Source organism: Octopus sinensis, linkage group LG14, assembly GCF_006345805.1.
Source record: "Octopus sinensis linkage group LG14, ASM634580v1, whole genome shotgun sequence".
In the NCBI taxonomy this organism is placed as follows: Eukaryota; Metazoa; Mollusca; class Cephalopoda; order Octopoda; family Octopodidae; genus Octopus; species Octopus sinensis.
The window spans coordinates 19,913,980-19,930,937 of record NC_043010.1 but is presented as its reverse complement, the minus strand read 5'-3'; the positions used below and the strand labels follow the sequence as shown (position 1 = coordinate 19,930,937).

At 39.7% G+C, this 16,958-nt stretch overlaps 1 protein-coding gene across 1 annotated transcript; it reads left to right on the top strand.

The window, feature by feature from the left end:
• Window positions 1-34: 34 nt before the first annotated feature.
• On the top strand, window positions 35-6,833 carry LOC115219023 (60S ribosomal protein L26). The gene is made up of 4 exons (XM_029789066.2): window positions 35-192; window positions 2,130-2,315; window positions 3,405-3,545; window positions 6,664-6,833. The coding sequence occupies exons 2-4, from the start codon at window positions 2,148-2,150 to the stop codon at window positions 6,784-6,786; spliced, it is 432 nt and encodes a 143-aa protein (XP_029644926.1). The 5' UTR covers window positions 35-192; window positions 2,130-2,147; the 3' UTR covers window positions 6,787-6,833.
• The last annotated feature ends 10,125 nt before the right edge of the window (window positions 6,834-16,958 follow it).

Sequence of the window (16,958 nt, the reverse complement as noted above, 5' to 3'; positions counted from 1 at the left end):
AATAAAATTGAATAAATTAATGTCTATTTATTTTTCTTTTAATTTGAAATGAATTATCTAAATGTAATTCAAATTGCAAAAAAAATTCAAGTTTTCAGTCACATGCGGCAAACGAGGAGAACATTATGTTGCCAACTTTACTAGACGGACATGTTCTTTTTAGGTCGGCCATAGAACGTGCTGTACAAAGAAGTGAGTACCTCTTCATTTATCTTCTTCCATCCGTCTTATTTTGCTAATCTTAGTCCTCACTGACATTGCTGTTCAACACAGAATTTCATGTTTGACATGAATAATTGCTTAGTTTTTTTATATATATTTTCGTTTACTACTACAAACTCATCATTTACTGCTCCACCAAAATCGTAATATCCATTACTTATTATTAAACAGCCACGCTAAACACGTGTATAAGATCAGTTTTCTTCTTCGATGTAGTTATTAATGTGTGTTTTTTAAGCCAATATTTATGTGTATTGTGTATCACTTTAATATGGCTATTTTCATGTGAATTTATAAATAAAAGTTTTGTAATAATGCTGAACTGGTGTCGTAAAAGCAACATCGTGCACCATACAACGAATTATATACTTTATAATGCAGCAGAAAATTTGTGGCTAATTGCTACTTTCGGAAGAGTTTTGAAATAAAATGGAATTCTTTGGAGCATAGTGTATCTTTATTGTGTACACATATGGTTGGTTCGTTTATTTGAGACTTATAAATATCCACTTAAAAGTTATATTTTATGTGTTCATATTTTTGTTCCCCCTCCAATGCTCGGCGTTTCTTCGTTTATTAAGCTGCATATTTGATTCAGTTCACATCTGAGATAATTTACAGGAATATAAACTAGACTGGCTATGGCTATAACGAAAGATTGCCAGACTATACTAGACTTTGTAGTCTTATCCAAAGAAACGTGTACAGGTTTTTTTGGGTGGAGGGTACTATTTAAGAAGAGTGGTCCCGGTGCGCGTTAGCTAGTCGTGACTAGTCGATCCTTTGTATTTTGTGTTTTATTTACTTTGCTAGGTAGTCGTAGGATTGACTAGTCGCGACTAGCTAGCGCGCACCGGGACCTCTCTTAAATAGTACTTGTTTTTTTGACCTGCTAGAAACATCGGTCAAATCTCCCTCATCGCTAGCGAAAGCTGAATTACCATAAATGAAAACAAAAAAGGGAGGGTAGTTGTGGCCGGGGAAGTCCTTCAGGATGTGCATGCTCCGAAGTTCACTTCCATACCTCAACAGTTGATAAATATGGGACATAATTGTGACATCTGAGAATAAATTATGTAGTAAAAAAAACAATGTATTTCTATCAGTTTGTCCCGTTCTTTCGTCACTTCTGTATGCACGGAAGCCTCCTTATTTAAAATATCGCCCCTTTGTCGAAGAGGGATCGTTTTCTTCTCACTACTGCTACGCTGCGTGCCTCGTATGTACAAGAATTTGTCATAATTTCAAAAACCTTGTCTGCGTGATATAACTGGAAGCATACTGATCGCCAAACTATTCATCCATTAGTAGTTGGCTGTCCTGGGCAGCTTCTTAATGCCCTTAACACATAAAGCGCGTCGGACCACGATCGTGTTCCAGGTAGATGCATTTAATTTATGGGCATTTGTTGGGGTCTAATGACATTCAAACGCTCTGATACCCCCCAGAATGCAAGAGGACTAATAGTTCAACTAATGACTTTCCAGATGATGTAAAACTTGCTACCATTATATTATACTAAGAAGATATTTTAACTATTTGTTTTTTTATGTGTGCATGGTAGTGTCATTTTCGTAAAATGTGCTTAGCAGTCCATGCTCTGTAAGTACAAATCCCAGTGCTTTAGTGGTTAATGCTTATAACTAATTTCTTCCGGGCATGTAGGTGACCACAGACACTTTATGTATGTATATATATAAATCGTCCATTCTGTATCTGGTCAATACTCATCACGAACTCGTTGATTTCTGAATTGGAAATGAAAATATTCACTTCTCCATCATACATGTGGTTCTACTTATTGCACATATCATTTGATTTTTCTGTCGCTGCTTTCAAATTTTGAATCATTATTCGGGCGTGTTCGTAATGAAAGGGCTAAATATCTTATTTATCTTTCTCTCCAGAACATTATATAAAGCAAGATGAAGCTGAACAAACTTGTCTCATCCTCACGGAGAAAGAACAGAAAGAGGCACTTCAATGCCCCTTCTCACATCAGGAGGAAACTCATGACATCTCCATTATCAAAGGAACTTAGACAGAAATATAATGTCCGTAACATGCCAATTAGAAAAGATGATGAAGTACAGGTTTGTTGATGCTTTTTTTTTTGTCTGTGTGTGCTGTGACTAGGTCAATGTGGCTTGCAACTTCTAACCTTAACATCGAATTTTTGAGGGTACTTGCTGTAGCAGTTAAACTTTTCATGAAACTCGCCCAATCATCTTATGATTTCTACTCAATACTTAGCAGCATTTCATCTGTCTTGATGTTCTGTGCTCCAATTCCATCAGGTTTGGCTTTGTCTTTCAGGTTCAATGGAGTAGGTTCCGGTTCAGCACTGGGGCCTGTAATTGACTCTCCTTCTAAAATTTCATGCCTTCAGTAGAAAGGACTGTGCAGTAACAGTGGAGACTGGGATGCTTTATTGCTTGTTACATTTGCAGTGGTGTGGCTGTGGATTTTTTGTCAAACCTTGCATTTCTGTTTAGGATGACATAGTCCCATTGGTGGCATGATTTCTGCAGCTGGCTACCCTTCCTAATACCAACCACTCTACAAAGCGGACTGGGAGCATTTTACATAGCACCAGTTTGGTCTGCTTTGGCCTTCATCATCATCATTGTTTAACGTCCGCTTTCCATGCTAGCATGGGTTGGACGAATGACTGAGGGTGGCGAACCAGATGGCTGCACCAGGCTCCAATCTTGATCTGGCAGTTTCTACAGCTGGATGCCCTTCCTAACGCCAACCACTCTGAGAGTGTAGTGGATGCTTTTTACGTGGTACTGGCAACGACCTTGCTCGATTCTTTTACACATGGCACATGTGCCAGTAAGGCGATGCTGGTAACGATCACGCTCGAATGGTTTTTTTACATGCCACCGGCACGGAGGCCAGATAGCCGCTCTGGCAATGATCACGCTCGGGTGGTGCTCTTAATACCCTACTAGCATGGGGCTCGAGTACCAGTAAGGCGACATGTGTATCAATGACTTCTGTTCGTGTGCCTCTTTGGAGAATATCTACCTCTGCAATATTGGGGATATGGGAAGTGGTCCTACATATAAAAGCAAATTTTTTTTTTTTTTTTTTTTTTTACTGTTCCAGCACCTTGAATAGGGGTGCAATGTTTTTCATATATTGATGGGGTTTGTTTGTTTGTTTTTATTTCCTAGGTGGTACGCGGTCACTACAAAGGTCAACAAGTTGGGAAGGTTGTCCAATGTTACAGGAAAAAGTTTGTGATTTGCATTGAAAGAATCCAGCGTGAGAAAGCTAATGGCACATCAGTTCATGTCGGTATTCATCCATCAAATGTAAGTTGTAGAACCAATGTGTGTTTGTGTACAAAAAAGTGTCATTTCAACTGTTGAATTACAAGCCAGCAAAGTGACTTACATCTTCAACTTAGTATGAACAACAGCATTTCTCCCTCAAATCATGCCTTAATGTCTTTGATATGTGGTCCTGGATGTATAGAAAGCAGGGTATTAGAAGTGTGTTCTAAAAGAAAAAGTTTAAAAGGCATTGTACACTACAGAGTGATGACACAATTTTCTTTTTTCTCAACACACCCACCATTTTTAATGTACCTGCACATGTCAGGTCAAGGTAATTTATTTAGAACCTAGTTGTTCCAGGGCTGTAGTGAAATGCACTTGACCAAGGTGCCACACGGTGAGACTGAACCCGAGACCACATTGTTCAAAAAGAAGCTTTTCAATATTGCATCTGCAATTATAACAATATATGGCACTCCCACTTTACATAAATGCAAGTACATGAGATAAACTTTTCAGTTGACTATTCACTGGGTGATTGATTTTTCTGGCATAAGTTTTCTGCAATCACCAGTGGTTTCTCTCCCCGATCCCATGAATAGTTTGCCTTCAGTTACATTGCTACATCTGCCCCCAATTTGGTCATCATCGTTTAACAATCTTGGTACCCATATTTACTATGAACCAAACCAAGTATCATCACCATTTATTAACCTGGACTGCTGAATAATTGTTTTGTCGTTGATTCATCCAGTCTATGCCAGCCATATATGTTGAAGTGAGGTTCCCAGATGGATAGAAAAATATTTTGCCACTTGTCTCTATGTTGTCTGTTAACAGATTTTCTTTCTGCTGAATTTTCCGATCTTTTGTGTGTATGATTACAAGTAGAAAAGTGCTGACTCAGGCAGGTCAGCTCTTTTTTTTTCTCCTTGTAGCACACAAACACACACGCTGTTGCAATAGTTTGTAAATCCATAAGTTTGACTGTACTAAAAGAAAGTATTCAGGAAATAATATACATCCTTGGTTGTGGTGAAGTCATAGTTCCCAGGTCCACTGCGGGATCTAGTAATTGCTTTACTTTCAATTTCCCCTATTTTGTAGTTTGCCTCACTGTCAGAATCACCCAGGCCTTTTACATCACCAGATTTTCATTAGCCCTTCAGAATTTGATCTGACCCAAATATTCTATCTTGTTTTTATATTCAAACCAACCAGATCTAGCCTCTCACACCTACCCTACAGTGTCATCCTTGAAATAAACAATTACATCATCATCATCATTCAGCATCTGTTTTCCATGCTGTCATGAGTTGGACAGTTTGACTGAAAATTGGTAAGCTGGCAGGGCCTGCACCAGGTTCCAGTCTGATTTGGCATGGTTTCTGTGGCTTGATGCCAACCATTCTGAGAGTAGTGGATGCTTTTTTCGTGCCACGGGCATGGGTGCCATTTACTTAATACTGGCATTGGCCAAAACTAGTTTCACTTGGCTTGACAGGTCAACACATGCACAGTATGTGGCCCAATGCGTGAGTGGTGCTTTTTGCGTGCCACCAGCACAGGTGGCAGTATTGGCATTAGCCACAACTATGATTTCGCTCAGTTCAACGGGTCTTCACAAGCACAGCATATCACTCAGTGATTGAATGGTGCTTTTAACAGGACAGTTAATTACATTTTTAAAATCTCGAGGCTATAAGATAATGCCTGATTGATTCTTTAAAGTTTCCCCTAGGCATTTCAGAGATGTGAAACTTTTCCTGTATATATACTGTAAGAGTCTGTTTCTACAGTTAATGTTGGAATAATTGAGGGGGGGTATTCTTTTGCTTTCAGTTCATCAAATAGACTGCTAGACTGTCTTTCAGGAGATCTTTTGAGAAAAATACTTTATATAGGCATGGTTGTGGCTGTGTGGTTTGTTTCCTGGTTCAGACCCACTGTGTGGCGTCTTGGGCAAATGTCTTCTGCTAAAGTCCTTGGCTGACCATAGCCTTGTCAGTGGTTACGGAAGGCAGAAACTCATTGTGCATAAATTTATGTATCTGTGTTCGTCTCTCACCATCACTTGACAACTGTTGTTGGTTTGTTTATGTCCTTGTCACTTAGCAGTTCCACGAACAGGGACCAATAGAATATGTACCAGGCTTAAAAGTAAAATAAGTAGTGGGTTCGCTTTGTTTGGTTAAACCCTTTTAAGGTGGTGTCCCCCCATGGCTGTAGTCCAGTGACTGCAAACAGGCAAAGAGAAATCCTTCCTTCATTTTATTTCTTGTAGAAACTCATCAATTCCATTATCAGACATCTTGTTAGGCTTGTTGCTTTCGAAATCGGAAATCAAAATATCCAGTTTCCCCCCATGGTTATGCTTTTGCCTATTTCATTTGGTTTTTCTACTTTCAAATTTGACATCATCAATTGTGGCTGGTTCTTTATTTTTTTATTTTGCCTTTCCTTCTTCCATGGCACAAATAAGAGACAAAACTTTGCAGGTGTGTCTATTGCTCAGTTGCTGGTCTGGTCCCCTTGTGATCATGCAAGCGGCCACACAATTGGATGTTGTTGTGCATCATAGTCATAGTGCACTTCACATCATTTTAGCTTTTAAATGATGCCACCCTGCTGGCTAAGCACTCAGCCTGGTCAGAATGCTACTCTGTCACAGGGTTGGCATCTGTTTACAGCTGGATGGGCTGGAGCAACAATGAAATAGTGTTTTGCTCAAAAACACAATGCGCTATCCCCGGTCTGGGGGTTGTGCATTGTGGGAATCAAACCCATGATCTGGTGATCATAGCTACTAGGCCTTGACCTTATCCCCAGGACCTATATAAGATTCCAGCATTCTAGAGGGGCAATATCACTCACTTGGAAAGACGCCTACATGGTCTGTTGATCTGCGTTTGTGAATCTCTTGATTCCACTATGTTGGCAAAGTGTTTGTCACAATGCATTGACAGCTGTTCTGTTATAAACATACTTCATAAATCTACCAACCTTTCTCAGCCTACTTCTAGTTTTATGATGAAACACAGCATTTGTTTTTACCATCATATTTAAATGAAAGCCTTTCATTACGTCTATATGTGCCACACACCAACTTCATTGTGAATCCTGCTATTTTTATGTTGTGATTTCTTTTTTTCAGGTTGTCATTGTGAAATTAAAATTGGACAAAGATAGGAAACGCATCTTGGACCGAAGGAGTCGTAACCGTGTTGCTGCCGACAAGGGTAAACATACTGAAGAGTCCATTATGGAAACCTCCTAGGTATTTTCCCTGGCAGTTTAAAAATAAAATACATATTTGAACTTTAATCTCTCTTAAAATTTGTTTTTTTTTAAGTGTATAATAGTTTTCTGTTGTGTATTGTGAATGGTTGGGTTTTTTTATTGTCCCTTTTTCCATGGTTACTTGGAGTAGATTTTTATATGGCTGGATGCCCTTCCTGTTTCCAGGTAGGCTATTATTTTCTGATGGACACTGCTTGTGTGACACTCATTTACAACTCTCATGCAATGGTCAAGCCAAAGTGATACTATTACATCTATGTGTGACAGGCTTCTTTCAGTTTTCATCTAACGAATCAACTCGGGGCCATAGTAGAAAACACAACACTTTACTTCCTTCATCATTGTTTGTCTGTTTTCCATGCTGGCATGGATTGGACGGTTTAAAAGCCAGCAGCTGCATCAGGCTTCAATCTGATCTGGCAATATTTCTACGGCTGGATGCCAACCACTCAGTGTAGTGGGTGCTTTTTACGTGCCGCTGGATTGAGAGCCGGTACCTATCGGGGTACTGGCATCAGCCACGTTCGGATGCTGCTTTTTACATGCCTTTTCACATTTTGTACCACACTTTGTACAGTATTTTTCTTTGACATTCTAAGGCACATTGCTTGTAAATTCTAAAGAGCCTTCAGTGTTGGGGTCCTCTTTCTGATCATTGCTTGGACTACTAAGCCGAGGCAGTAGCATTCAAACTTGCTGGAGGCCACTGGATGATGTAATCTTACACTCTTAGATAATATTTGCCTAGCTGTAGATCCTGTTGTTGGGCCCTTGACAATTTTGATATAAACTGATCTAAAAGCCTTGGAATGTAATCCAAATGCCAGCTTAATAAGGACAAGTTGGCTGAAGATCTTTAAGATCAACACTGACACCTGGGAAATGCAAGCACATGACCACCCTGCTTGGTGATGCTGCACCAACAAAGGTGCCTATTCCTCCTCAAAATCACAACAGTTGCAAGGGCACAAAGAAAATGCAAACTACACAATTCCGGGGCCTTCTGAGCCTAAATGGGACTGATTGAACACACCGTGTGTTGTCCTTGGTCATTGTTGACAATGATGGGATGAAATGGTAATAAGATGGAGTCACTTGAGAGAGAAGATATCTGAAGCAGAAATACAAGGTATTGTTCAGTCGTCGGCTTCCTTAATATTTACATTTTTGCATAAGGTAGGCTTATATGTTGGTCTCTGTTTAGTTCCCCCCAAGGTATGTCAGACTTAGAACATCACTGTAAGGTTATGTTATATTCCATGAAATGAAATACAAGTTAGCATTTCAATTCAGACATTTTCTGTCGAGACTTAGCGTTTTTCTTCAGAAATGTTTAAACCAGCCCAAATATTCTACTTGCTTTATGTTCAAACTGGCCAGATCAGGCCTCAGAGTAATCTGAATGCTAATGGGTTAAATTATCATTCAGCATGTTTCCCATGCTGGCATGGGTTGGACCATTTCACTGAAAACTGGGGAGCTACACCAGGTTCCAGTCTGATCTGGCAGTGTTTCTACAGCTGGATGCCCTTCCTAATGCCAACCTCTCCAAGAGTGTAGTGAGTGCTTGTCACAATTTATGTTCCTAACCCTAGCTGAATGATAACTTAAGTTTTTTAACTAAATTCTTTGTTATATTTAAAGTAATTGAAAGAAACACAGAGCATCTCAAAATAAATACAGTAATGAAAGGGTTAAAGGTGTCAGTCGTTGCTGCCTCTATGGGGCTCAAAGTTTGATGGGTACTTGTTTTACCAGTAAGTTACAAGTTTGTTCATCCTGCTTTCATAAAGTGTCTTCAGAAGCAAATGCTTAACCACTATCTCTCCAGTCAATGTTTTATATCACCATTTTTTTTTTTTTTTTTTTTTTTTACTTATGATTGCTTGGAGAATATAGTGACATTGAGTATTTGCCATTCTAAAACTCAAAGTAGGAATAACACTTCTGAATCTGTAAGCACTTTGGATGTGTTTAGTAGATTTCTGTCCTGTCGTTATTCAACTTGTCAGGAGAAACTCCTGGTGGCCAATGCCAATTAGCACTAGATCATTTGGTAACGGCCTGTTGAAACTTTTCTTCTTGAAGGCAAAAGATCCATTTTCATTGCAGGTAAACGATTCTGTTTTTGCATGAAGTGTAGAATAGATTGATAATCTTTGTAGTTTATAGTCATCTGGAGATTAACATGGACCCATTCACTTAGCCCCTTGATGCTACAAACATTTGAGGTAATGTAGGGAACTCATCTTTCGCCTTTTACTCATTTTAGTCATTAGACCAAGTCACTGCCTTGTACTTATTCTATTGGTCTCTGTTGCCAAATTGCTAAGTTATATAGATGTAAACATGCCAACACCAGTTGTCAAATGATGCTGGGGAGCAGGACCATATGTAACTAGCTTCCATCTGCCAAATCCATTAACAAGGATTTGGTTGGTCCAAGGCTATAGTAGAAGACATTTCTCCAAGGTACTATGCAATGGAACCGGTGAAAATCTTTGGCTTGTTATTTAAGAATTATTTTCTACAGCAATATATGTAATTGTTCATTATCAATAATGGAGGCTTTTCTCTTGCATTGTCCTGCTTCAAGGGTTGCATCGTTAGACACAAATATTGCTAATCACTTCTGAGCAATATGTTCTGTTTCTTAGCATAATGTTATTGTAGCTTTTGAACTCTAGGCATTTCAGAAGGGTGCCTTACAGAGTTACAGAAAAATAGCCTGCAATTCAAAAAGAGTGTGCTGATAGACACCTGAAAATTAGCACATAAGGATGAAGTCATTGAGAGCAAGGTATTGAAGTACAAAATTGGAATGTTCTTTCCCAAATACCGATCCTCAATATTGAGTTGGCCAGCCAGCACTCTAACCCAAATGTCCGTATTTCGAATGATACTATATTTGAGCAGGAAGTTAATATTTCTCTTTTGCCAAAATCCATACAAACTTATTTTTGTTATTTAATACTTCCAACTTAAAACCATAAGTGAAGCATATGGATAAAGGCAACTGTGTCAAGAAGTGGTAGAGGTAAACCCACGATGGGACAAGGTGGTGAAGCATGATCTTCAAACCTTGGGTCTCAGAGAGGCAATGACTAGTGACTGAGACCAATGGTGATACGCTGTGCATGAGAAGACCCATCAAGCCAAGTCAAATCGTAGTCATGGCCAATGCTGGTGACATAAAAAGAATCTTTTGTGCATTGGGCCTCGTGGAGGCAAAATAGCATGTGAAAGGCTCCTTTGTAACGTTGGGCCTCACAGAGGCAATGACCGAGACCTTTGGCATTATGTCATGCTTGAGAAGACCCATCATGCCAAGTAAAATTGCAGTCTTGGCAGATACTGATGGCATCCATTACACTGAGTGGTTGGCGTTAGGAAGGGCATCCAGCTATAGAAACCATGCCAAATCAGACTAGAGTCTGGTACAGCCTTCCAGCTGGCCAGCCCTTGTCGAACCGTCCAGCCCCATTCCAGCATGGACAACAGACGTTAAACAATGACGCTAGTTGTCACAGCCTCGATTGTGCAGTTATCTCCCTTGTATAATGCTAATTATTCTGCTGACGATGCTCTTGGCTAATAGAAGTAGTCATTTACTTAAGACACAAGAATACTCTAGCTTAGCATATATGGTTTCATAGCTTACCTGTACATTGTATACTTTTCATTAAGCACTTAATGGTCTTGCTGAAGGTTTTACATGGCTTGGACATTACACATGCAGTTTGCTAAATTATTGTTTCTTTCTGACAAACACTACTTCTAGTTTACATAAAATCTTTTCAACTGGCACTAACACGTAAATTATATGATTACACTTTTACTTGTTTCAGTCATTTGACTGCAGCCATGCTGGAGCACCGCCTTCAGTCAAGCAAATCGACCCCAGGACTTATTCTTTGTAAGCCCGGTACTTATTCTATCGGTCTCTTTTTGCCGAACCATTAAGTTACGGCGACATAAACACACCAGCATTGGTTGTCAAGCGATGGTGGTGGTGACTAACACATACATACATATATATATATATATACATATATACGACGGGCTTCTTTCAGTTTCCGTCTACCAAATTCACTCACAAGGCTTTGGTTGGCCCGAGGCTATAGTAGACACTTGCGCAAGGTGCCACGTAGTACGACTGAACCCAGAACCATGTAGTTTGTAAGCAAGCTACTTACCACACAGCCACTCCTATATATAGTTTCTTATGAAATTCTATTTTTTCTCAAGTATTTGACATCTTTACTTTATGTTAACACCACATACCACTGAGGGAAGAGCCCCTTCAAAAATTTATATATATTTTTTTTTTATACACTAGTCGTGTCTTCACGTGGCAAAGGTAGAGAGCTGGCAGAATTGTTAGCATGTAGAAGAAAATGCTTGGCAACACTTTGTCTTTGCATTCTCGATTCAAATACTGCCATGGTCAACTTAGCTTTTCATCTGTTCAGGGTGAATTGAGAGCCCTGGGGCTGATGTCATCAACTAACCCCTTCCAATAAAAATTTCAGGCATTGCACCTACAACAGAAAGGATTATTTCTTTCTATCTATAATATTCTACTACTGCATGACTTCAGTAAAATTTCCAAAAATTTTAATATTTTGCTCTGCGTCCTTATTTTCATAGCAGAAGCATTTGACTGGTTTTGAACCCACGATCCCAGTGAACAAAAGCACAGTAGCTGTCCTGAATTATGGTTTCTAAAACAATATATCTATTTCTTTACTACCCACAAGGGGCTAAACAAGGACAGACAGACGGATTAAGTCGATTATATCGACTCGAGTGCGTCCTTAATTTATCAACCCCGAAAGGATGAAAGGCAAAGTCAACCTTGGCAGAATTTGAACTCAGAACGTAACGGCAAGCGAAATACCGGTAAGCATTTTGCCCGGCATGCTAACAATTCTGCCAGCTCACCGCCTTCAATTAATGTACACTCTGCAGTTGTTTCCCTGGAAACTCAAAAATAAATTATTTATATATTGGTATATTATGCTGGTTTGGGGTACCCAAAGGAGACATATTAACTCTGTTGAAACATAGGCATTAGTGTTAAAGTGCTGGCTAGTTAACTCTGTATATCCAGCTGAAGATAGTTATTGGAGGAGGATAACCCATACAAGCTCTCACTTCTAGTTCTGTGTATTTAACAACCTGTTCTCATTATTTGAAAGTATGGAGAAGGCTGCAAGCTGACAGAATCGTTAGCATGCCAGGTGAAATGCTTTGCAGCATTTCATCCGTTTTCATGTTCTGAGTTCAAATGCTGCTGAGGTTGACTTCATCTTTCATTCTCTCAGGGTCAATAAAATAAGTACCAGTTGAATACTGGGGTTGATGTAATCGACTTATTCCTCCCCCAAAAATTTCAGGCCTTGTGTTTATAGTAGAAAGGATTATTTGAAAGCATGGTAGCACATAAAAAGGTACTTAATGTACTCTAAAGTGGTTAGTTTTTAGGCAAGGCATCAAGCCATAGAACCATGCTAAAACAGACTATGGGGCATGGTACGGCTCCTGCCAGCATAGAGAACAGACGTTAAATGCTGATGATGTGGGAAATCAGACACAGTATTACAGAAGATAGTAAAAGGGAATTTCAGAACCACTTCACATGAATTAGTAATTCCTTCAGTCATAAGATCTTAAGTAATTCCAGTATCTTTCTGTTTCGGTGATTTTTATTAACTACCAACATAGCCTGTTCTTATAACCATCCTTTCCTCAAACTCAGCACTACATGGTGCCAAAGCTACACAGTCTTGTCACAGTTTACAATTGACAACTTCCTCATGGTGCCTATCTATAAATAAGTAAATGTAATCTTCCAGCATCAGCCCAAATGGTGTTATGAATTGTTTATCCTTTAAACAGCAGACCAAAATGATCTTTTCTAATGATCCAGCCAACTGTTCATGGCCATGTTAAATTAGTCACTTGGGTGTGACTATAATTTAGAACCAAGGGTAATCATTCACAGTGGAGGTACATGGCTTAGTTGTTAGAGCAGCGGACTCGCGGTTGAAGAATCGCGGGTTTGAATTGCAAACCAGGTGATGCGTGTATTTATGAGCAAACCACCTAAGCTCCACGTGGCTCCGGCAGGAGGTAATGGCAAACTTCTGCTGACTCTTTCGCCACAACTTTCTCTCATTCTTTCCTCCTACATCTTGCAGCTCACTTGTGACAGACCGGCATCCCATCCAGGTGGGGAACCGGCCCTTATGAGCCAGGCATGGCTTGAGAAGGAACAAACAAACAAACAATCATTGACTATCATATACTTCTGTTGATGAATCCTTCCTCAGAAGAATTTGGTTGATGGAAATTTTGTAGAAGCCTGTTATATATATATATATATGGCGAGCTGGCAGAAACATTAGCACGCCGAGTGAAATGCATAGCTGTATTTCGTCTGCCGTTACGTTCAAATTCCGCCGAGGTCAACTTTGCGTTTCATCCTTTTGGGGTCGATAAATGAAGTACCAGCTTCACACTGGGGTCGATGTAATCGACTTAATCCCTTTGTCTGTCCTTGTTTGCCCTCTCTATGTTTAGCCCCTTTTGGGTTGTAAAGAAATAGGTATTTTGTATGCTGTTATGTTCTGAGTTCAAATTCCGCCAAGGTCGACTTTGCCTTTCATCCTTTCAGGGTCGATAAATAAAATACCAGTTTCACACTGGGGTCCATATAATCAACTTAATCCCTTTGTTTGTCCCCTCTATGTTTAGCCCCTTGTGGGTAGTAAAGAAATATATATGTATGTATGTATTTATATATATTGGCAATAAACTGAATGCTTTAAATATTCCTCCCCATTAATTATCATAGACAATCTTTTGCCAATTTTGCTACTGGAAACTTGTATTTAATGCTGTTTGCAAAATAAAATAGAGATCAGGAGGTTAACTGTCTCCAAAAAAAGGTTCCATTTGAATCAATATTATCCTTTCTAAAATATGTGTGACTGATGTTTCCAATCTTAGCTTATTCTGTTGCTATTTCAACCTCTTCCAAGAGTATGATGTTTCTGTGATTGCCTCTCTTCCCAGTACGTCTCCAGGCATGAATCTATGGAAAAGAGAAAGAAAAAAAAAACAGTCTGGCTATTTCTAGATGATTTAATACAAAACACAGCAGAGCTACAGTCAGTAAATTTTGTGCTAAAAAAAATGTTCTACAATGTCAGAAGCCTCTCTACAAAGTTGCTCAATCTCTTAATAATAGCAGCCAATTCCCCCTTAAATTATTCGCTACTATCTTTAACCCTGTAGCATTCAGATTGTTGTCTCAAATGTATTTTATTTATTCACATAGTTTTGAATTAATCATGTTTTATTTCATGGGTTGACATTTCCATGATGTGATTGGATGTATATTCTTAGAATGACATTGTAGAGTAGGTGTGAGAGGCTAGATCTGGTCAGTTTGAACATAAAACGATATTTTGGCTGGATTATTGCCAGTTTAAATGCTAAAGGGTTAAAATAGCAGAAAACTCATATTGAATAATTTTGACAAAAACATTAACATTGTAAAGTAGATGAGACGTTCAAAACTGGATCAATTTTGGCTGTGGAGCTGACCCACAGTTAAATAATGGTAACAATGTGAAGAAAGGTATCCTGTCTTGACAGTGTTGAACAATATGTGATCATTTTTTATTGAAACCCATCCACACTAACTGCCTTTACCTTTGTACTGGCATTATCCCTGCAAATATCAGAGTTGCCAGTCAAGTTAGGATGACCGCCTTCTCCATGGACATCAGCCCTGGGGCCAAGGACTAAAATCAACAAGATTCCTCACTAATACTGAGCCCCTAACATTTCAGGAGACTAGGTTCCAACTTTGGATGTAAAAGTTGGTTCAATGGAAGACACTGGACCACATCAGAACAAGTAATAAGGTGAGCTAAAACTGTTTTAGGTTAGATAGGGATTACAGGACCGGTCCAGCTGTATGTTAATGTGGAGAAGCAAAACCAGACTACAGAACCCCATTACTTGTTTGTCCTCTGCTACCAACTCCAAATACATTGCAGACTTCAATGGAATTGTAAAGAACAGTGTGGAGGGGTGGGTAGTTGCTATATAACCATTGTGGTTCTTCAATGAAATGATAGGAACAACAAATACATAAAGTATTGAGTTAAAGCTTTTTGCTCCATTCCATTAATGACTTACATCAACAAGAAATATTCTGCATGGAAAAGAAAGATCCATTAGAATGTCTAACACCTGTTTTTACTCCCAGCAATAATCGAGACATTAAAACCAAAACCTTTTGTCATACAGACTTTAACCCTTTTGTTACCAACCCAGCTGAAACCAGCTCTGGCTCTCAATACAAAAGTCTTGTTTGCATAAGTTTTGAATTAAAATCTTCCACCAAACCTTAGTCACAATTTATGTTCCTAACACTAGCTGAATGATAAGTTATTTTACTAAATTCTTTGTTATATTTAAAGTAATTGAAAGAAACACAGAACATCTCAAAATAAATACAATAACGGAAGGGTTAATGCGACTGGCTGAGTACACACACATATATATTGCATACAGGGAAATAAATTTCAAATGCAGTAAAGGTGTAAAAACAGCAAAGAAAGACTGGGTGTTTACCCTTATAAGATGGAAAAAGGGGTAAATACCCAATCTTGGCTGTTTTTACAGTTTTATTGTGTCTGAAATTTATTCTTTCTTGTCTACAAAATACCAATCACATCTAACGCTTCCAAAGTTTGTTTATAAAAGATATATATATATATATATATATATATATGTCATCATCATCATTGTTTAATGTCTGTTTTCTGTGCTAGCACAGGTTGGATGGTTTGACTGGGGTTTGGGAAGCCAGGAGGCTGCAACAGGCTCCAGTCTGATCTAGCAGTGTTTCTACAGCTGAATATCCTTCCTAATGCCAACCACTCCTTGAGTGTAGTGGGTGCTTTATACGTGCCAGGGGAGGCTGGCAGCAGCCACGATCGGTTGGTGCTTTTTATATGCCACCGGCACAGAAGCCAGTCAAGGCGGCGCTGGCATCGGCCACGTTCGCATGGTGCTATTTACGTGCCAATGGCACAGGTATCACAACTACAATTTCCATTTGATTTTTATTTTGATGTTGGTGTACTTGACTCAATAGGTCTCCTCAAGCACAGCAGGTCACCCTACAATCCAAGGTAAGCACAGCAGGTCGTTCTGCAATCCAGGTACTTTTGATGGGCTGGGGCTATGTGAAACTGGTGCAGGAAACAGTCATGAGCTCACATTATTTGTCGGGTCTTCGCAGTCACAGCATATCTCCAGAGATCTCGGTCTTTCGTCATTGCCTCTGTGAGGCCCAATGTTCGAAGGTCATGCTTAACCACCTCATCCCATGTCTTCCTGGGTCTACCTCTCTCCCAGATACCTTCAACTGTTTGGGAGTGGCACTTCACACATCTCTCCTCATCCATCTGCAGTACATGACCATACCAGCGCAAATGTCTCTCTTGCACACCACATCTGATGCTTCTTATGTCCAGCATTTCTCCCTAGGGCGCTTACACTCTGTCGTGTGTGCACACTGACATTACACATCCAGCAGATCATGCTAGCTTCATTTCTTTCAAGCCTACGCATGTCCTTTGCAGTCACAGCCCATCTTTCACTGCCGTGAAAGAGTGTGGGGGAATGGAAGGAGGTGGGTTTATACAGGTGATGAGAGGTTAGAGTATGATGAAGTGGCAGAAACAGGTGTCTTGCTGTAGAGGAGACACATGGTTGCCCCAGTGGGAGGGTGAGGGAGAGAGAGAGGGTGAAAGTAAAAGAGAGCGAGAGAGATGGTGCCAGGACACTCTATCAAGGTACGAGGATGTAAATTGAATGAGAGTGGATTGCCCAGGTTGAGTGAGTAGGGAGTTTGCAAAAGTGGGGAGGGGGGAATGCTGTGACTAATGAAACCGGTATATAGAGAGTGTGCGTGTGTCTATATATATAGGCAATGGCCCAGTGGTTAGGACAGCATACTCGTGGTCGTAGGATCGTGGTTTCAATTCCCAGACAGGGCATTGTGAGTGTTTATTGAGCAAAAACACCTAAAGCTCCACGAGGCTCCAGCAGGGGGTGGTGGCG

Bases quoted from the DNA above. Each gene is read 5' to 3' on its own strand.
- LOC115219023 (XM_029789066.2), top strand. From the start codon at position 2,148: ATGAAGCTGAACAAACTTGTCTCATCCTCACGGAGAAAGAACAGAAAG. The intron at 2,316-3,404 runs GTTTGTTGATGC...TTTATTTCCTAG, and splicing joins GAAAAGATGATGAAGTACAG to GTGGTACGCGGTCACTACAA. The intron at 3,546-6,663 runs GTAAGTTGTAGA...TCTTTTTTTCAG, and splicing joins TCGGTATTCATCCATCAAAT to GTTGTCATTGTGAAATTAAA.